Source organism: Rhinolophus ferrumequinum, chromosome 9, assembly GCF_004115265.2.
Source record: "Rhinolophus ferrumequinum isolate MPI-CBG mRhiFer1 chromosome 9, mRhiFer1_v1.p, whole genome shotgun sequence".
In the NCBI taxonomy this organism is placed as follows: Eukaryota; Metazoa; Chordata; class Mammalia; order Chiroptera; family Rhinolophidae; genus Rhinolophus; species Rhinolophus ferrumequinum.
Window position 1 is genome coordinate 83,458,024 of NC_046292.1, and position 14,226 is coordinate 83,472,249.

Consider the following 14,226-nt stretch of genomic DNA (forward strand, 5'->3'; position numbering starts at 1 on the left):
ATTAGTTCAGGAATACTGGGTCATATTTAGGTTTTCTTAAGATATATTCATGTTGATAAATGGATAAACACTTAACCTCTCAATTTACACCCATTTTTCTTTCATTTAAGTTTCAAAACACCCTTACTAAGTACGTCACACATTGTTAGTGTGACGGTACAGATGAAGAGTTTGAGGTTTGGGGGTACCCAAATCACAAAGCTGACGAGGGCAATGCTGCAATCCATCATCAGGTTTGTCTCACTGCACAGCCCAGGATGTTTCCTCAATACAAGTACTTCTGCAACGTCAGTTATTCATACACTACTTTCATATACCTACTTCATGCAATCAACACCATCAAGCGTTTCCTTATACAAGCTCACTTTCCTTTTGACTGGGGCTGCCTTTTTTTTTCTCAATCAAGGAGAGTCTCTGATGGAAATGAACAGAGCCAAAATATGCTGCAGATCTATAAGCACGCCAGTCTCTGTAAGAGATGGTCTAGGCCAGCAGTTCTCAAAGTGTGCTTTCTAAACAGAAACATCATTACCACCTGGGAACTTCTTAGAAACACAACTTCTGGAGCCTGCTCCACAGCTGCCAAATCAGAAACTCCGGGGTGTAGGGCCCAGCGATCTGTGTTTTAACAGGCCCCACAGCAGATTCTGAGGAATGCCTCTGAGTACCACAGAAATATACACATTATCTTATTTAATACTCCTAACTTCTCTGTGTTTCCCCGAAAATATGACCTAGTCGGACAATCAGGTCTAATGCGTCTTTTGGAGCAAAAATTCATATAAAACCTGGTCTTACTTTACTATAAGACCGGGTCTTATCTAACAATATAATATAAAACCGGGTCTTATTTTACTGTATATAAGACCGGGTATAATAATATAATATAATATAATATAATATAATATAATATAATACCAGGTCTTATATTAATTTTTGCTCCAAAAGACGCGTTAGAGCTGATTGTCCGGCTAGGTCTTATTTTCGGGGAAACACAGTGCGTACTATTTATTATTAGCATCATCACAGATGGGTAAACTGAGCCTCAGTGTAGACTAAGGCCACTGTCACACAGTTAGAGAATAATGGGAGTCAGGACCTAAACTCTGCTTGTCTGGTCCCTTTTCCTAGTATCACGTGGACGCAAGTGGGATGGATGAAGATGCTGTTGTCATGGTTCGGAGAAACAGAGTAGAGATATTCACGTTAACGAGAGTATTTAGACATTGGTTATAGATCTAGTAAGGCTGTGATATACACTTAATGTCTTATTTTATTGTTTTAAAGAGTCATTGAAATGTAATCTACGTTTTTGTTTAAAAAAAAACAAACTGCTTCTTCTAGAAAAGATTTGTCTTATGCAATTGGTAGAGAAAAATGGAAGGTTGAATGTCAACTGGAGAAACGGTCTTGCCTGTTCGGAAGTGGTAGCTACATTAATCCTTTCCACTAGAATTAAATTCACGTTACTTCAGTGTAGTGGATGCTTATCAATTGTAATGTATTTATACTATACTTGCGTAAATATTCATATGTATGTTAATCCAATTTTTCTTATCTTGCATAATGTTGCTCTAAAGATTTGGAATTAAAAGTTAGTTAAGAATAGGGTTTCCAGATTATTTCCTTCACAGAGGTTGGGGGGGCAAAAAATGTTTGGGTACAGATTTCCCCAATGAAGAAGATGATCCAAATATTACAGCACAGCCAATGGCTATAGGTGTCATAAATGATCCTTCAAATGCGTATAGCTTCAGCATAGTTTAATTATGTCAATACCCTGTAAGCTGTCTAAGGTTTCCCTGTCAACAGCTCAGCATTTTATGATGTAGACTCATCAGTCTAGGTACCCAAGAGCCAGGAGAAGTTGTACCTTATAAATCGTCCCCAAATTATTGGCCTGAGAAAAGCCTACAGCCCTTCACCAAAGAGGAGAAACAAGCCAAACAGGCCCAAATCATGAAAACAATATTTTGAAAATTATGTCCAAGTTTATTATGTATACTTAATATTATCTGGCTATACAACAATGACGTCATTTTAAAACTCTGTTGAACCCATGGAAATGTCTGTTTTGTATAATTTTTCCTTCAACCAGAATTTATCTCCATGTTGATAAAATAAGTACCAGGGTCGACTGTCATATGGCCACAAAAAAATAGTTTTATTGTAGGCCAGAATATTCTAAGCACACTCGCTACACCTAATTCTACGATACATCAGTGTTGCTCGTTCTCGGTTGTTGGTGCAATCGGTATGACTGAATGCGTCCTCAAGCTTCTACAAACTGAATTCTGAATCTGGGCTGATGTACAGAGTACACACTGCATGTAGTCATGTGCTGCCTAACAATGTTTTGGCCAACGACACCTAGCGACATGATAGCCATGCTAATGTCCCTGTGCAAAGGTTGCAAAAGTCCACAAGGCTGTGGCTGAGATGGCAAACAGCTTTAACCTGGTGTGGATGAGGACAATATGGAGACACTCCTAGGGGTGGTTCTGACGAAATGACTAATGAATTGTCATTTCATTAGTCCAGCTGAAGAACTGGAACAGGAACACATAGCTGAAGAAGAGGCAACGGAACAGGAAACTAAAGAAGAAAAAGGAGAACCCCCAAGAAAATTCTCAGTGAAGGGTTTAACAGAAGCTTTACAGACCTCAGCAAATTCCTTAAAAAGTTTGAAAACACGGACCTCAACACCGAAAGGTTTTCATTCATAGAAAGGAATGGTCATGGTATATTATCTGCTGATAAGCAAGTCTATGACACAAAGAAACAAACCAAGGAAACCCACCATGGACGTATTTCTGAAAAGACTGACACTTCCCCAAAAAGAGCTTCAGGCACGTCCTTCAGGAGGTGTTCCAGAAGTTATTGTCATCATAGGAGATGACAGCTTCATGCGTGTCATTGTCCCGGAAGACCTTCCAGTGGGACAAGGTGTGGAGGTGGCGACAGTGCTATTGATGGTCCTGACCCTGTGTAGGCCTGGGCTCATGTGTGTGTGTGTGTGTGTGTCTTAGTTTATATATAAATTTAAAAACTAAGAAAAAAAAGAAAAAGCTCATAAATTAGGGATAGAAAGAAAATATTTTGTACAGCTGCACAATGTATTTGTGCTTTAAGTCTTATTACACAAGAGTAAAAAGTTAAAAAATAACTTTAAAGTTTATAAAGTAAAAAGGTTACAGTAAGCTAAGGTTAATCGATTACTGAAAAAAGAAAAACATATTTAATAAATTTAATGTAGCCTAATTGTACAATGTTTTATTCACATTCACTCCCCACTCACTCACTGACTCACCCAGAGCAACTTCCAGTCCTGCAGGCTCCCTTCATGGTAAGTGCCCTGCACAGGTGTGCCATTGTTTATCTTTTATTCCGTATTCTTACTGCCCATTTTCTGTTTAGATATGTTCAAATACACAAATACTTACCACAGTGTTACAGCTGCCAACAGTATTCAGTACAGCAGCATGTAACCTAGGAGCAAGTACCACACAGCCTAGGCGTGTAGTGGGCTATATACTAAATTAAGTCTGTGTAAATGCACTCAATCACCTAATGACACATTTCTCAGAACATATCCCTGTCGTTAAGTGACGCATGACTGTACTTTGGAAAAGACTGGAACTGATCCAGCCGCACCCAGATTTAAGGCCCTAGGAGCCTTTCTGTGGAGAACACCTATCTTCTAAATAGCTCAGTGTTTGCATTTGCTGAGAGCTACACCTGGAGAACTTTCAGGTTTCGCTCTATTGTTGTCTTATTTTAACCTTTCATTTCCTTATACTCATGTTTTTGTTAAGCCAGTAGCTGAGGAGCAGTCCAGATCAAATTAAGACAGAAGAAGCTCACTACATAAACTGGGAGCAGGCCAGGAATGGTACTAACAGCAGGGGTGGAGTGGTGCCAAGTTATGGGAAAAACACAAACCAGGTGCAATAAGGTGGAAACTAACTGGAGGTGTCCACATAGAATGCCAGTGTTTTTTCTTGGCATTAGATGCAACTGCACGATGGGCGCAGGTTGGCTACCTGGAACCAGAGTTTCTAAGGAAGGACTGCTCTATTAACATTCCAACTGGAACTCTAGAGCTTACTAATTCTACAAGGTCTTTCTGACATCCTTCTCTTTACTGACATCATTTGTTCATCTAGCTATTGTAAAACTATACTTCCAAGCAGTACGTTACCCACTGTTCTCTAATCCTTACTATCAAAAACTAGTCAAGATTAGTCCCACCCCACCAACCCAGGTACAAGACACTTTTATCCATCCTTCCAATCTTCTCATAGCTATGCAGCCACTCCCCAGACCCAACCCACAACCACCCATAACTCTATATATCCTCAAATTAGGCACAGTGGTAGGTGGTAGTGTGGGACAGTGATGGGGAAGACAAAGATGGATGCCACATTTCTTACCCTTAAGAAACCCAAAAACTGAGAAGGTAGGGCAGAGAAGATATTCACTTAGCAGGTAATTATAATTCAGTACTGGCAGCAGTGGCATAGGGTAGAGGAGAACCCAGAGTTGGAGGACCAACCCTCTGGGAGGTGGGTTGTCAGAGATGGCTTCCAGAGAAGGTGATATCCAGGGTGGGTTATAAAGGATGGATGGGAGTTAGTCAGATAGAGATGGTAAGAGGGTATCCCCAGAGAGGACATCTTAAAAAGCTACCAAAAATAAAAATAAAAATCAGGTGAAAATTGCAAATGTGTGTAAAGCCAAGGGCTTGTTGGAACATAAAGTATGAGGCATCAAGTAAAAAGAAATGAGGGCAGAGAGACAGGGTGGGGAAATGGGGAGGGGGGAGTCAGGTCACGGAGACCATGCCGCGTTAAGTGCTTCAACCTGACCCTCAAGATGATGAGAAGCCACTGGAAAGCTTTAAGCAAGGGACCAGTATTTGTTCTATCAGCCTATCTGAGAGTTCACTGCTGTTGGACTCTAGGAAGCAAAAGTCCCTGGTACCTTTGTCCCACAAACTTCCTGTGGCCTAGACTGAAAAATCCTTCAAATAAGAAAAAAGTTGAGCTTTTAAAATTAGCTCCCTAAATGTCTGCAGATGAACTATTTTTAAAAAAAACAAGCAAAAACATATCTTGTGGTATTTTGTTTCTCTAGACTATAATAGAGTGTTTAAAATAAGGACCATGTTTCTTTCTCTGTGTATTTTTGTGGTAAACATATTTATATATATATATATACATACTACTTTCCACACGTGTTTAATTAGTTTTATTGTCTATAAACTAATAAAATATCTCTGGATGGATATAAGAAAGCAATAATATTAGTCATTGATGGAGTGCAAAACTTAAAAATTTTCAACCTTGTGATATATTTCCTGTTTCTTTAAAAAACCTAACTTAAAAGATGTTTTAAAAATAGGGACAGATATTCAGAGGGAAAAAAACCCCAGCTTTTTGAGGGGTTGGAGTATGGGAAAATTAGCCCAATACAGTAAAATTATACTGAAATTAGCCCAATATACTAAACAGTCACTAAATGTAATACTCAAGCATTCAAACCCTGAAACTTACGTTCCATGAGTCATGTCTGTCCTCTTACAGAGGTACGTACTCTCAGTACACAAACTAGTTAGTGCTTGCTACCAAAAAGGGCTAAATAAGTTATTTGTGGATTGCTGAAAATACGAATGTCAAAATGTTCTATTATTTTCTGAAGACCTGTTTTCTATATTGTGTGAAGACAACATCCTTAACACACTTCAGGAGCCAGACCAAAGTGTGTTCCAGGTGGGACTGAGGAAGCTGGCACAGAAGGCTGAGTGGGTGTGGTGGTCAGTCCCAATAACATCTTCTTCTCTGACGCAAGCTACACAGTGGCCTACTAAGCCTTGGCATGCTCACTGTCTTTCAACACACACACACACACACTCACACACTCACACACACATCCCCGCTAACCTTGTTTCCAGATTTAAGTGGTGACGTGGAGCTTACTTCCACTGCCCTCCTCATTTTCCCCCACCCTTTCCCTTTCTCCTGTCTGGGATTCTGCAGGGAATTTGCTTTAGATATATAGGAAAGAAGAAATGATTACTCCTTCTTTGCCTGATGCAAGAGACACAGTTAACACTTCAGGCCACACAAATCCAGGATCAGATCCCAGCGCTGCCTTAAGCAAGCTGAGTGAACATGAGCATCTTACTTCAATTTCCCTAAGTCTCTTTTTCTTCATCTGTACTTGAGGATAACAACGATTATTTCTTATAGTTAAAGAAATGATGTAGAACACATCTAGCACAAACTGTATCAACAAAAATAGTATTAGATGCCACATATAGAATATTGACGTGTTTAAAATAGCTATTTATAAATAATAAGGATGAACACACAGTACACTTTGATAAACGTTGGTTCATTCACCCTCCTACAAATATGGGATCTAACAATTTAGCATCTCTGAAAATAAACTGCTCAGGGGACAGCATACGTCTCTGTCCCCAGTTACCTTGCTGGTCCTCTTTCTGCTTCTTTCCCTACATAGATTTCTGTGACCACCACTCCAGTTTAGCTCTTAGAAATGCCGGGTTATTGGGCACCTAATAACTTCTGCAAGTGTGTTTTCAGACATGAAGGTAGCTTCAAACAGCATTCAAATGCATCAGCAATAACAATACTATAACAATACTACATATAAGAACAGGGAGTTACTTCAAGCATGGCAGGCACGGGGCCACCCTCATACCAGGCTGACACCCACAACCAAGCTGGCATAATAATGGAAACTACTGTATTGGGACATCACTAGGAACAGGTGTGCAAGTCACACAGGTAATCCCAGACAGCATATGGGAAACAATTTTGAAAACAAACCCAGTCCTGAATCAAAGAGGGAGTTTAATGCTGGGTTTTGTTCTGTTTTGTTTTGTTTGCCGTCAGTTTACTGGCATACATTGGACCCCTTTCCAAATTATCATAAACAATAGAAAAGACTTCACAGCATATAAACCCAAGAGGCTGATAACTGGAATTTCTAATAAAACTCTGTAACTTAATATTTGGTTATTTACTTTGGATCAACTCCAGCTAGAATCTCTGTGTATGTTTCAACTCATTGTTACCCTTTCTTCTAGGCAATAAAATATCATACTAGGTTTATTGAACCACGTCACTTGAGACCTGAGTATTTTTCCAGGTCTTAGACTGGAGACAGTTCAGCCAGAGTGATAATTTGTAAACTGTCCAAAGAGGATTCAGATTCTAAAAACAGCCCCATGAACTCTGAGCAACGATTTTGAGCATTAATGTAATACTGTGTAACACATCCTCTGAATGAAATACTACCTATTTCAACTCTTAAGTTTTAGAATGCTTATGAAAAATATCAGTCTCGTTACATTATAGCCGTGCTTACAGAGGACTATCATTGCAAAGACTAAATGTTGGTAACTATGTGATGTATGATCAAAGGTTGTTTTGCCAGAGCTCCTATAGGTCAGCATATTTCTCAGATCACTGCATTGCATATAGTTAGTTATAAGACAACCAGAGCTGGCACTAAACTGGCACTAAAAAGCAACCAGACTAATAGTTTTCTAAGCATTTAAATTTTTTTTCAAACGAGTCAGTTCTCTAGAAGAGTTGAATGGAAGCAAACTCAATCTATGAATAACAAAAAATGGTAACAGAAATTGGTACCTACCTGGAATCCTGTTAAGGGTCACCCAGAAATGTTCATCAGGACTATAGGTATCTTTTGACCACTGTAGTAAATCAATGGCCCTTTTGTCATAGAAGATAAAGTTGACAAACTCTCTGGTAAGGGCCACATAGGCAGTGCCAAAGTAGATGGTCAGCTGATGTGGAGGTGAGGTTTTCAAAATATTAGTATTTTGCACAAAAGAGCCATCTTTGCCCAAGTGCTCGCGATGGACGTATTTGGTCCGACCTATTGCGTGAGCTGGAGGCAACACGCCTGGGGTAATGTTTTTTCCTTTAAATCCTTTCAGATACTGAACTATTTCCTTGTTTGTTTTCAGGGGGAAATCTTGTCCACAGGTGTTGACAGCGTACTTCCACGGAACCACGGAGGCCACCAGGTCTTTCAGGCAGTTCAGGTCGGCCTGGAGCCTGGAAATCCCTGCGTAGACCACAGCCTCTATCTTCGAAGCAATAAAAGCATTTTGGAAGCAACTCAGTAACTGCCACACTGATTTCTTAAACTCAGCTGTGGCTTTCTCATCCACATGAACACAGTAGACATTTTGGGGCATGTAGATAGCTCTGAAGAGCCGTTCAAAAGTATCAAAGTCCTTATGGATGACCATGACATATGCCAAAGGGAACACCACTTCTTCTTCTGACAGGGGGCTTGTGATGTAGTGATTCTGGATCAGGTACTCCTCACATGGGACGCTTCCCAAAGGTGATGTCAATGTCTTGTACCACAAAAAAGCTGACTTATCTTCTAATGCGTCTTTACAGGCGTGTATTCCAGGATACCTTTCACTGGAGCTATTCAGCTTCTTTTTTGGCAGGCTTAATTGCGTATTGTAATGCATCACAAAAATAACCACACTGAGCACAGTGAAAGCAAAAAGGTAATACTTCCAAAAGTTCATTCTTTTCACTTCTTTGGGGGAAGGAACTTCTCTCCAGGGACTCAGAAATGATCAGTTCCTGAAGCCACAAGTGTGGAGAGGTTGAATGGACTTCTTCGGCCAGTCTTGAATTTCCACAGCTTCTCGAGCGGGCTTCCTTTTCCCGAGTCCTTTAATCCTCATTTATTTTCCGCTTCAGCGCTGTGTCCATCCTCTTTGGCGGCGGCGGGAGAGGACATGCTTCTCTAACACGCACCGGTCTCAGGCCCCAGCGCTGGATCCTGGCAGCTAGCAGGGCGCAGCGTGCGGCGCGTAGCCCAGCCCAGCCCAGCCCAGCCCAGCCTTCGGGAAGCTCGGCTTATTTGCATATGAAATGCAAGTGGTGGATCTTAGCAAATTACGTTCTGGGAAGGGATGACGGGTCCTTTTCCCCGGCGGTTGAGTTTCTCTTCCTTAACCCTAACCCCCTTCCATCTAATCAATTCCGATCTGATCTCCCTTCTCTCCTCACGCTTTCCCCAGGCCTTTTAGAATAAGTGGTTGTGCTTTCTCACGTCAGCCCCGCAACTTGCAAGCAGTCTTTGGAAACCGCAGCCCTTGAGACTAATGCTCCTCCAGTATACACTCTTCCTGTTTCTCGGCCACCTCTGCTCATTTCATGTTATCTCTACCTCTGAGCACATACACAGATAAGGATAAACGCACTTGCAACATGTCTTAAGTACAAGATTATCAGCAGCAGAAAGTCTGGTGTTGAGGTAAGTGTTCCCTGGATTAAATCAGACAGTGTCTGATGGTGGTACATAGCATATACGTGTGCGTGCAAGCTATGGGAAGAGGGAAACCAAATTGCATTCTCAGGGGCCTGGGATGAGGGCGGAAAGAACCTAGGAGTGACTTGTGACATTAAAGGGTTGGTGTGGATGACATAAATGAAATAAACACACCTTAGTTGGTGCGCCAGAGAGAAAGGTGATAGTCATTGTTCCCAGAGAGCAAAAGTTGGTTCCCATTTCACACAGAGCTTCAGATAACTTGAGCTGGTGACACAGTATTATCTACAATATGTGAAGTGACTAGCCACTGGGTCTCTATATAAACATGAAATCTTTAGATTTGAGGTCATTTCATAGAACCCAAAGGATTCTACTTTCCTCCCAATTTCCTCTCACTTCCTTAATCTGAAGAAAGAACTAAAGCTTCTGGGCTGCAGTAAAATTCCTGGAAGTATCAGTCAGTGAAATTCTGGGGAGCCAGGAAGAGAAGCCCAGCAGGTCTGGTCACATTACAGAAGGGTTCTCATAGCTCACGTGTGCCAGGTGCCCTCCAGCGCTCAGCAAATGTGGAGCACAATGCATACTGATGCAGGTGGTAAGGATGCTTCTGGGGGAAAGTAACCAGTCCAACTAAAAGATAAACAGTGGCAGCCACAGTGGGTGTGTTAAAAATGGCCTGCTCCCATCTCATTCCTACAGTCACCGAGCTGTCCTACCTGTCTGGACATGGTGTGGCAATTGGAGCAGCTGCCCCTGTTAGGAAAACATCTGCTGTATAATGCAGCAATCTCCTTGCCCCATCCTATGGCAAACCACCCCTTAACTTCTTATAGTTCCCTGGATGAATGAATGGCAACAGTAGCATGGATGTGACATATTGATTTGGAGATAGACCCAAAGAATTCGCAGGGATCTTAAAGATCACCTAATACAACGCTTTATCTTACAGATGGGGAAATTAAGGCCAATAAAAATACTTATTTTCAAAGTATGGATGGAAGTCAGAGCCTTAATTCTACAGTTCCATAGTCCAGATTCTGGAGCCAGTCTAATTGACTTCAATCCCAGCTGCTCACTAACCAGCTGTGCGTCCAGGGTAAAGTTACTTAGCCTCCCTAAGCACCAGGTTCTTTGTCTGATGGAAAATAACAATAGTTGCTATTTCGTATGGTTAAGAACATTAAATAAGCATTAGCAATTTGTATCGTTGTCATTTCTCTTTTGAAAAACATCCAACATCTCTGACCCTGTTAATGAACAGATATTTTGATTTGTGTTCTTAGTAATGGAAAAGAAAAACATGTACTTTTTAAGGCTTTCAAATGGGTTGAACTGGGTTATTCCCCCCTGGGTTATTTCCCAGGGGCGGAAATAGTAGGAATGTGGTTATATAAAGAGAAGAACTGAATGGTCCATTTTGATGCCTTCCCTTCAGTATTACTAGAGCCACACCCTTTTCTGCAAAATACTTCCTCGGCAGGACTTGTGGAGAGCAGGAGGGGGAAAGGCTGATGTGAGGCAAAGGACTTTCAGTGCAGGTTCAGTCTGTGGGGGTGGGGGGGTACGTTTCCCTTGAGCCTTGATCCTACAAGAGGGAGCTCCGATGGAATGCCACTGCAAAGCAAAATCAGCAAATCTTTAATCATGAGATTTAGTCAAAGCAGATTGCAGATGGGAGGGATAGAGTGTATCATGACTTACAGTTCAAAACAGCAGTATCAAAAAAACCCCAATACTTCTATAGTTTGTTCTGCCTTATTTACAACGGTTTAGATGAACAGCCTGCGATTAGAATATGATGCCTTTTTAGCAGTTGGCCCAGCAGGAGGTTTGTTTGCCTGGTATCTGTGGTAACTGAACAGGCACTGTCTTCCAGTAAATAATTGGGCAGGCTTAGCTATTATCTTCCAACCAGGACATTATTTCTGCTCTGTTCACTTCAGTTGCTTAACATATTGAAAACTGTCCTCAAGTGGACATTTTGTATCACTCCCTGCCTCTCTGCCCCAGGATTACGTTTATTGTCCAAACAAGGAGACAGCACAAGGAAAGGAGCTAGCAACACATAATCAGCTCAGCTCAACATTAAAATAAAAGGCTCTGCTCTCTGGGGGCTTTCCAAGACCTCAGTGGGATCTTTTTTCCCTGACAATCAGTTTTCATTAACCTTACATCCACACGAGCTGGGCCATCACACACAAAAATGAATGCTGGTTCTCTCAGAGGCACGGTTGGAACCTGGCCTGACTTGTTCCCAAGTCCTTATAGTTCTTCTCTACCTTAGGTTGCTTCTTTTTGCATAATTATTAGCTACTGAATCAAGGCAATGCTTTTGATGGGTCTCTCAGGCCCATCAACTTGACACCATTCTGCTCCCCATTTAAGGCTTTGGTAGCTTCAGTCTAGCAACCTCAAACACTATGGCCACAAGCGAGACACAGAAAGTAAATAAGAAAAGATCTCCCAGCAACCAGCACAATGATCACATGTTGTAGGCTGGATTCACACACTCAAATGTGTACAGGCAGGTAAGTGAAAAAAGTAAGTGAAGCTGGTGAAAAGGAATGAAAAACAGGGCTGGTGAGTTCACAAGTGGCAGCTAACACTTGGCCAAGGTGTCATGGGCATGGAGGGAGAGTGGGGACCCCGGTGAAGAACCTGTGTCCCCCTAAAGCAAGCAGCTCCTTTTCAACGCCATGCTGTACCATAGGGCCAGTGCTGCCAGCTTTTCAGATATTTTAAGTGAAGTGAGAAATCTGAATTTTATTTAAAAAAAAAAATCCCAAACTCCTTAAATGTTATCAAGTAATTAAAAAAAATTTAAGACAGGAGCACACGCACATACTTGCATCCTGAAGACTGCACCTTTGGTGTAAGCATCAAAGGCTTACACTCCTTTTGAGGCTTAGCCTATTAACTCTTAGTTTAGACACACACAATCTTAAACCATCTCAGACCTAAGCAGGTAAGAAGTCACAGATCAGAAGAGGGAGGTAGAACTAGGAGATTCAGGCGCCATATTGTCTAGCAATAGGTGATGGACTGAGAATGAAATAAGCTCAAGAAAAACTCCAAAAGCAGATCAGTGCATGATCACTCAATGAAAGGATAACCGTCATGATACAGCCTAATGAGATTTTATTACTCTGTCCATCAATACCTCTAGCATCTGTAATTATCAAATAAGTTAACATCTATGAAAAGTGCTTGAAGACTGACGAGCAAGGCAAACATTGGGCCAATCAGACCTTCTTGGAAAACAAGCAGAGTCCTAACGTTTAGTGAAATAGAAACATGAACGTATGAATAAGTATCTTCTCCATATATTCTGCATATTCTATTTAAAAAGGCATTCCTGAAACGTTTATTCAAAATAGTTTTTTAAATTAACCATTTCGTGTACAAAAGGGTAGGCTTTCAGTTATCTAGAAAATTCACAATTATGACAAAAATTTTTCCTAAAAAATGTTAGGCAAATATGTGTACCACATGATTCACATCAGGAGTGAATAGCACCTCTGTAAAGAGCCAGGTAGTAAATATTTTAGACTTCTGTGCCATTTGGTTTCTGAGGCAACCACTCAAGTCTGCTATTGTCGCATGAAAGTAGACATAACAATATGCCCTGTTAAAACTGTTTATGGGCATCAATGTCTCAATGTCATATCATTTTCATGTCATGAAATAGTCTGCTTTTGATTTTTTTCCAGCCATTTAAAAATGTAAAATCATTCTTAACTTATGAGCAGTACCAAAAAAGACTAGCGTTAGCCCATGGACTGTGTATAGTTTGCTGATCTCTGTTCTAGATTATAATCATGTTCCTCCAGGCCTAAATTTTTGCAATATCAGAGTCTTTGCAATCACCTGTAATTTCTGTATCTTTCCCAATGAAGAAATGTGAAATGAGGGAAAACAGTAATGTTGATCATCCTTCTATAACCATCTGGGTTATAGAGCAGAACCCTGAACAACATGCCTGGGTGTCTTTTCTTCTATAAAATGGAGCTATTAAGAACATCGACTTCATAGAGTTCTTAAGATTTAAATTGATTAGTACATAAAAAGGAGCTTAGAACAATGCCTTGCACATAGAAAGTACTCAACAAATCTTAAGGCATCTCTCTGTGTTGCCAATCTCAGCTTATCTAGGACCCAAACACTCCGTCCCCCTTCCTAAGTAGGTTTAGAGAGGAACAGCTATGCTTCATTATTCAGAGTGGCCAAGACATGGAAACAACCAGTGTCCTTCGATATGGATGACGAGATAAAAAGATGTGGTACATATATACAATGGAATACTACTCAGCCATAAGAAAAGATGAAATATTGCCATTTGCGATAATATAAATGGATCTTCAGATTATCATGCTAAGTGAAATAAGTCAGATGGAAAAAGTCAAGAACTATATGATTTCACTAATATGTGGGATATAAAACTGAAGGCAACAAATGAACAAACAAGACAAACGAGCAAGCAAAAACTCATACTAGACACAGACAACAGGATGGTGGTTATCAGAGAGAAGGTGGGTAGAGGGAGAGGTGGAAAAGCATAAAGGGGTCAAATATATGGTGACAGAAAGAGAGTTGACTTCGGGTGGGGAACACACAATGCACGATACAGCTGATGTAGTATAGAACTGTACACTTGAAACCTATATAATTTTATTAACCAATGTCACCCCAATAAATTTAATAAAATTAAAATAAATTTTTAAAAAAGGAACACCTGTGCTTGAGGGGTCATTCTGTGCTGAAAAGATCCCCAAGCCCAGACAAGAGGCCGTCAGGCCGTCCTTCTCATTGGCAGCGTCCGCCTCTGCTGCCTCTCCCTCCCCAGAGCGGGAAGCTGCCCTTCATTCACAA

General features: G+C 40.9%; 1 protein-coding gene across 5 annotated transcripts in view; it reads right to left on the reverse strand.

Annotated features, from left to right (window-relative positions):
• Positions 1 to 14,226, reverse strand: part of GCNT2 (glucosaminyl (N-acetyl) transferase 2 (I blood group)) — a 93,037-nt gene that overhangs the window by 27,739 nt on the left and 51,072 nt on the right. Inside the window, exon 1 of one of the 5 annotated variants that reach the window (XM_033114049.1) lies at positions 7,684 to 8,861. The exons of the other annotated variants lie outside the window; for them this stretch is intronic. Within the exon in view, the coding sequence (XP_032969940.1) occupies positions 7,684 to 8,602 (919 nt within the window). The 5' untranslated portion in view covers positions 8,603 to 8,861. Of the gene's footprint in view, positions 1 to 7,683; positions 8,862 to 14,226 lie in introns of those variants that run through there. 5 annotated transcript variants of the gene reach the window in all.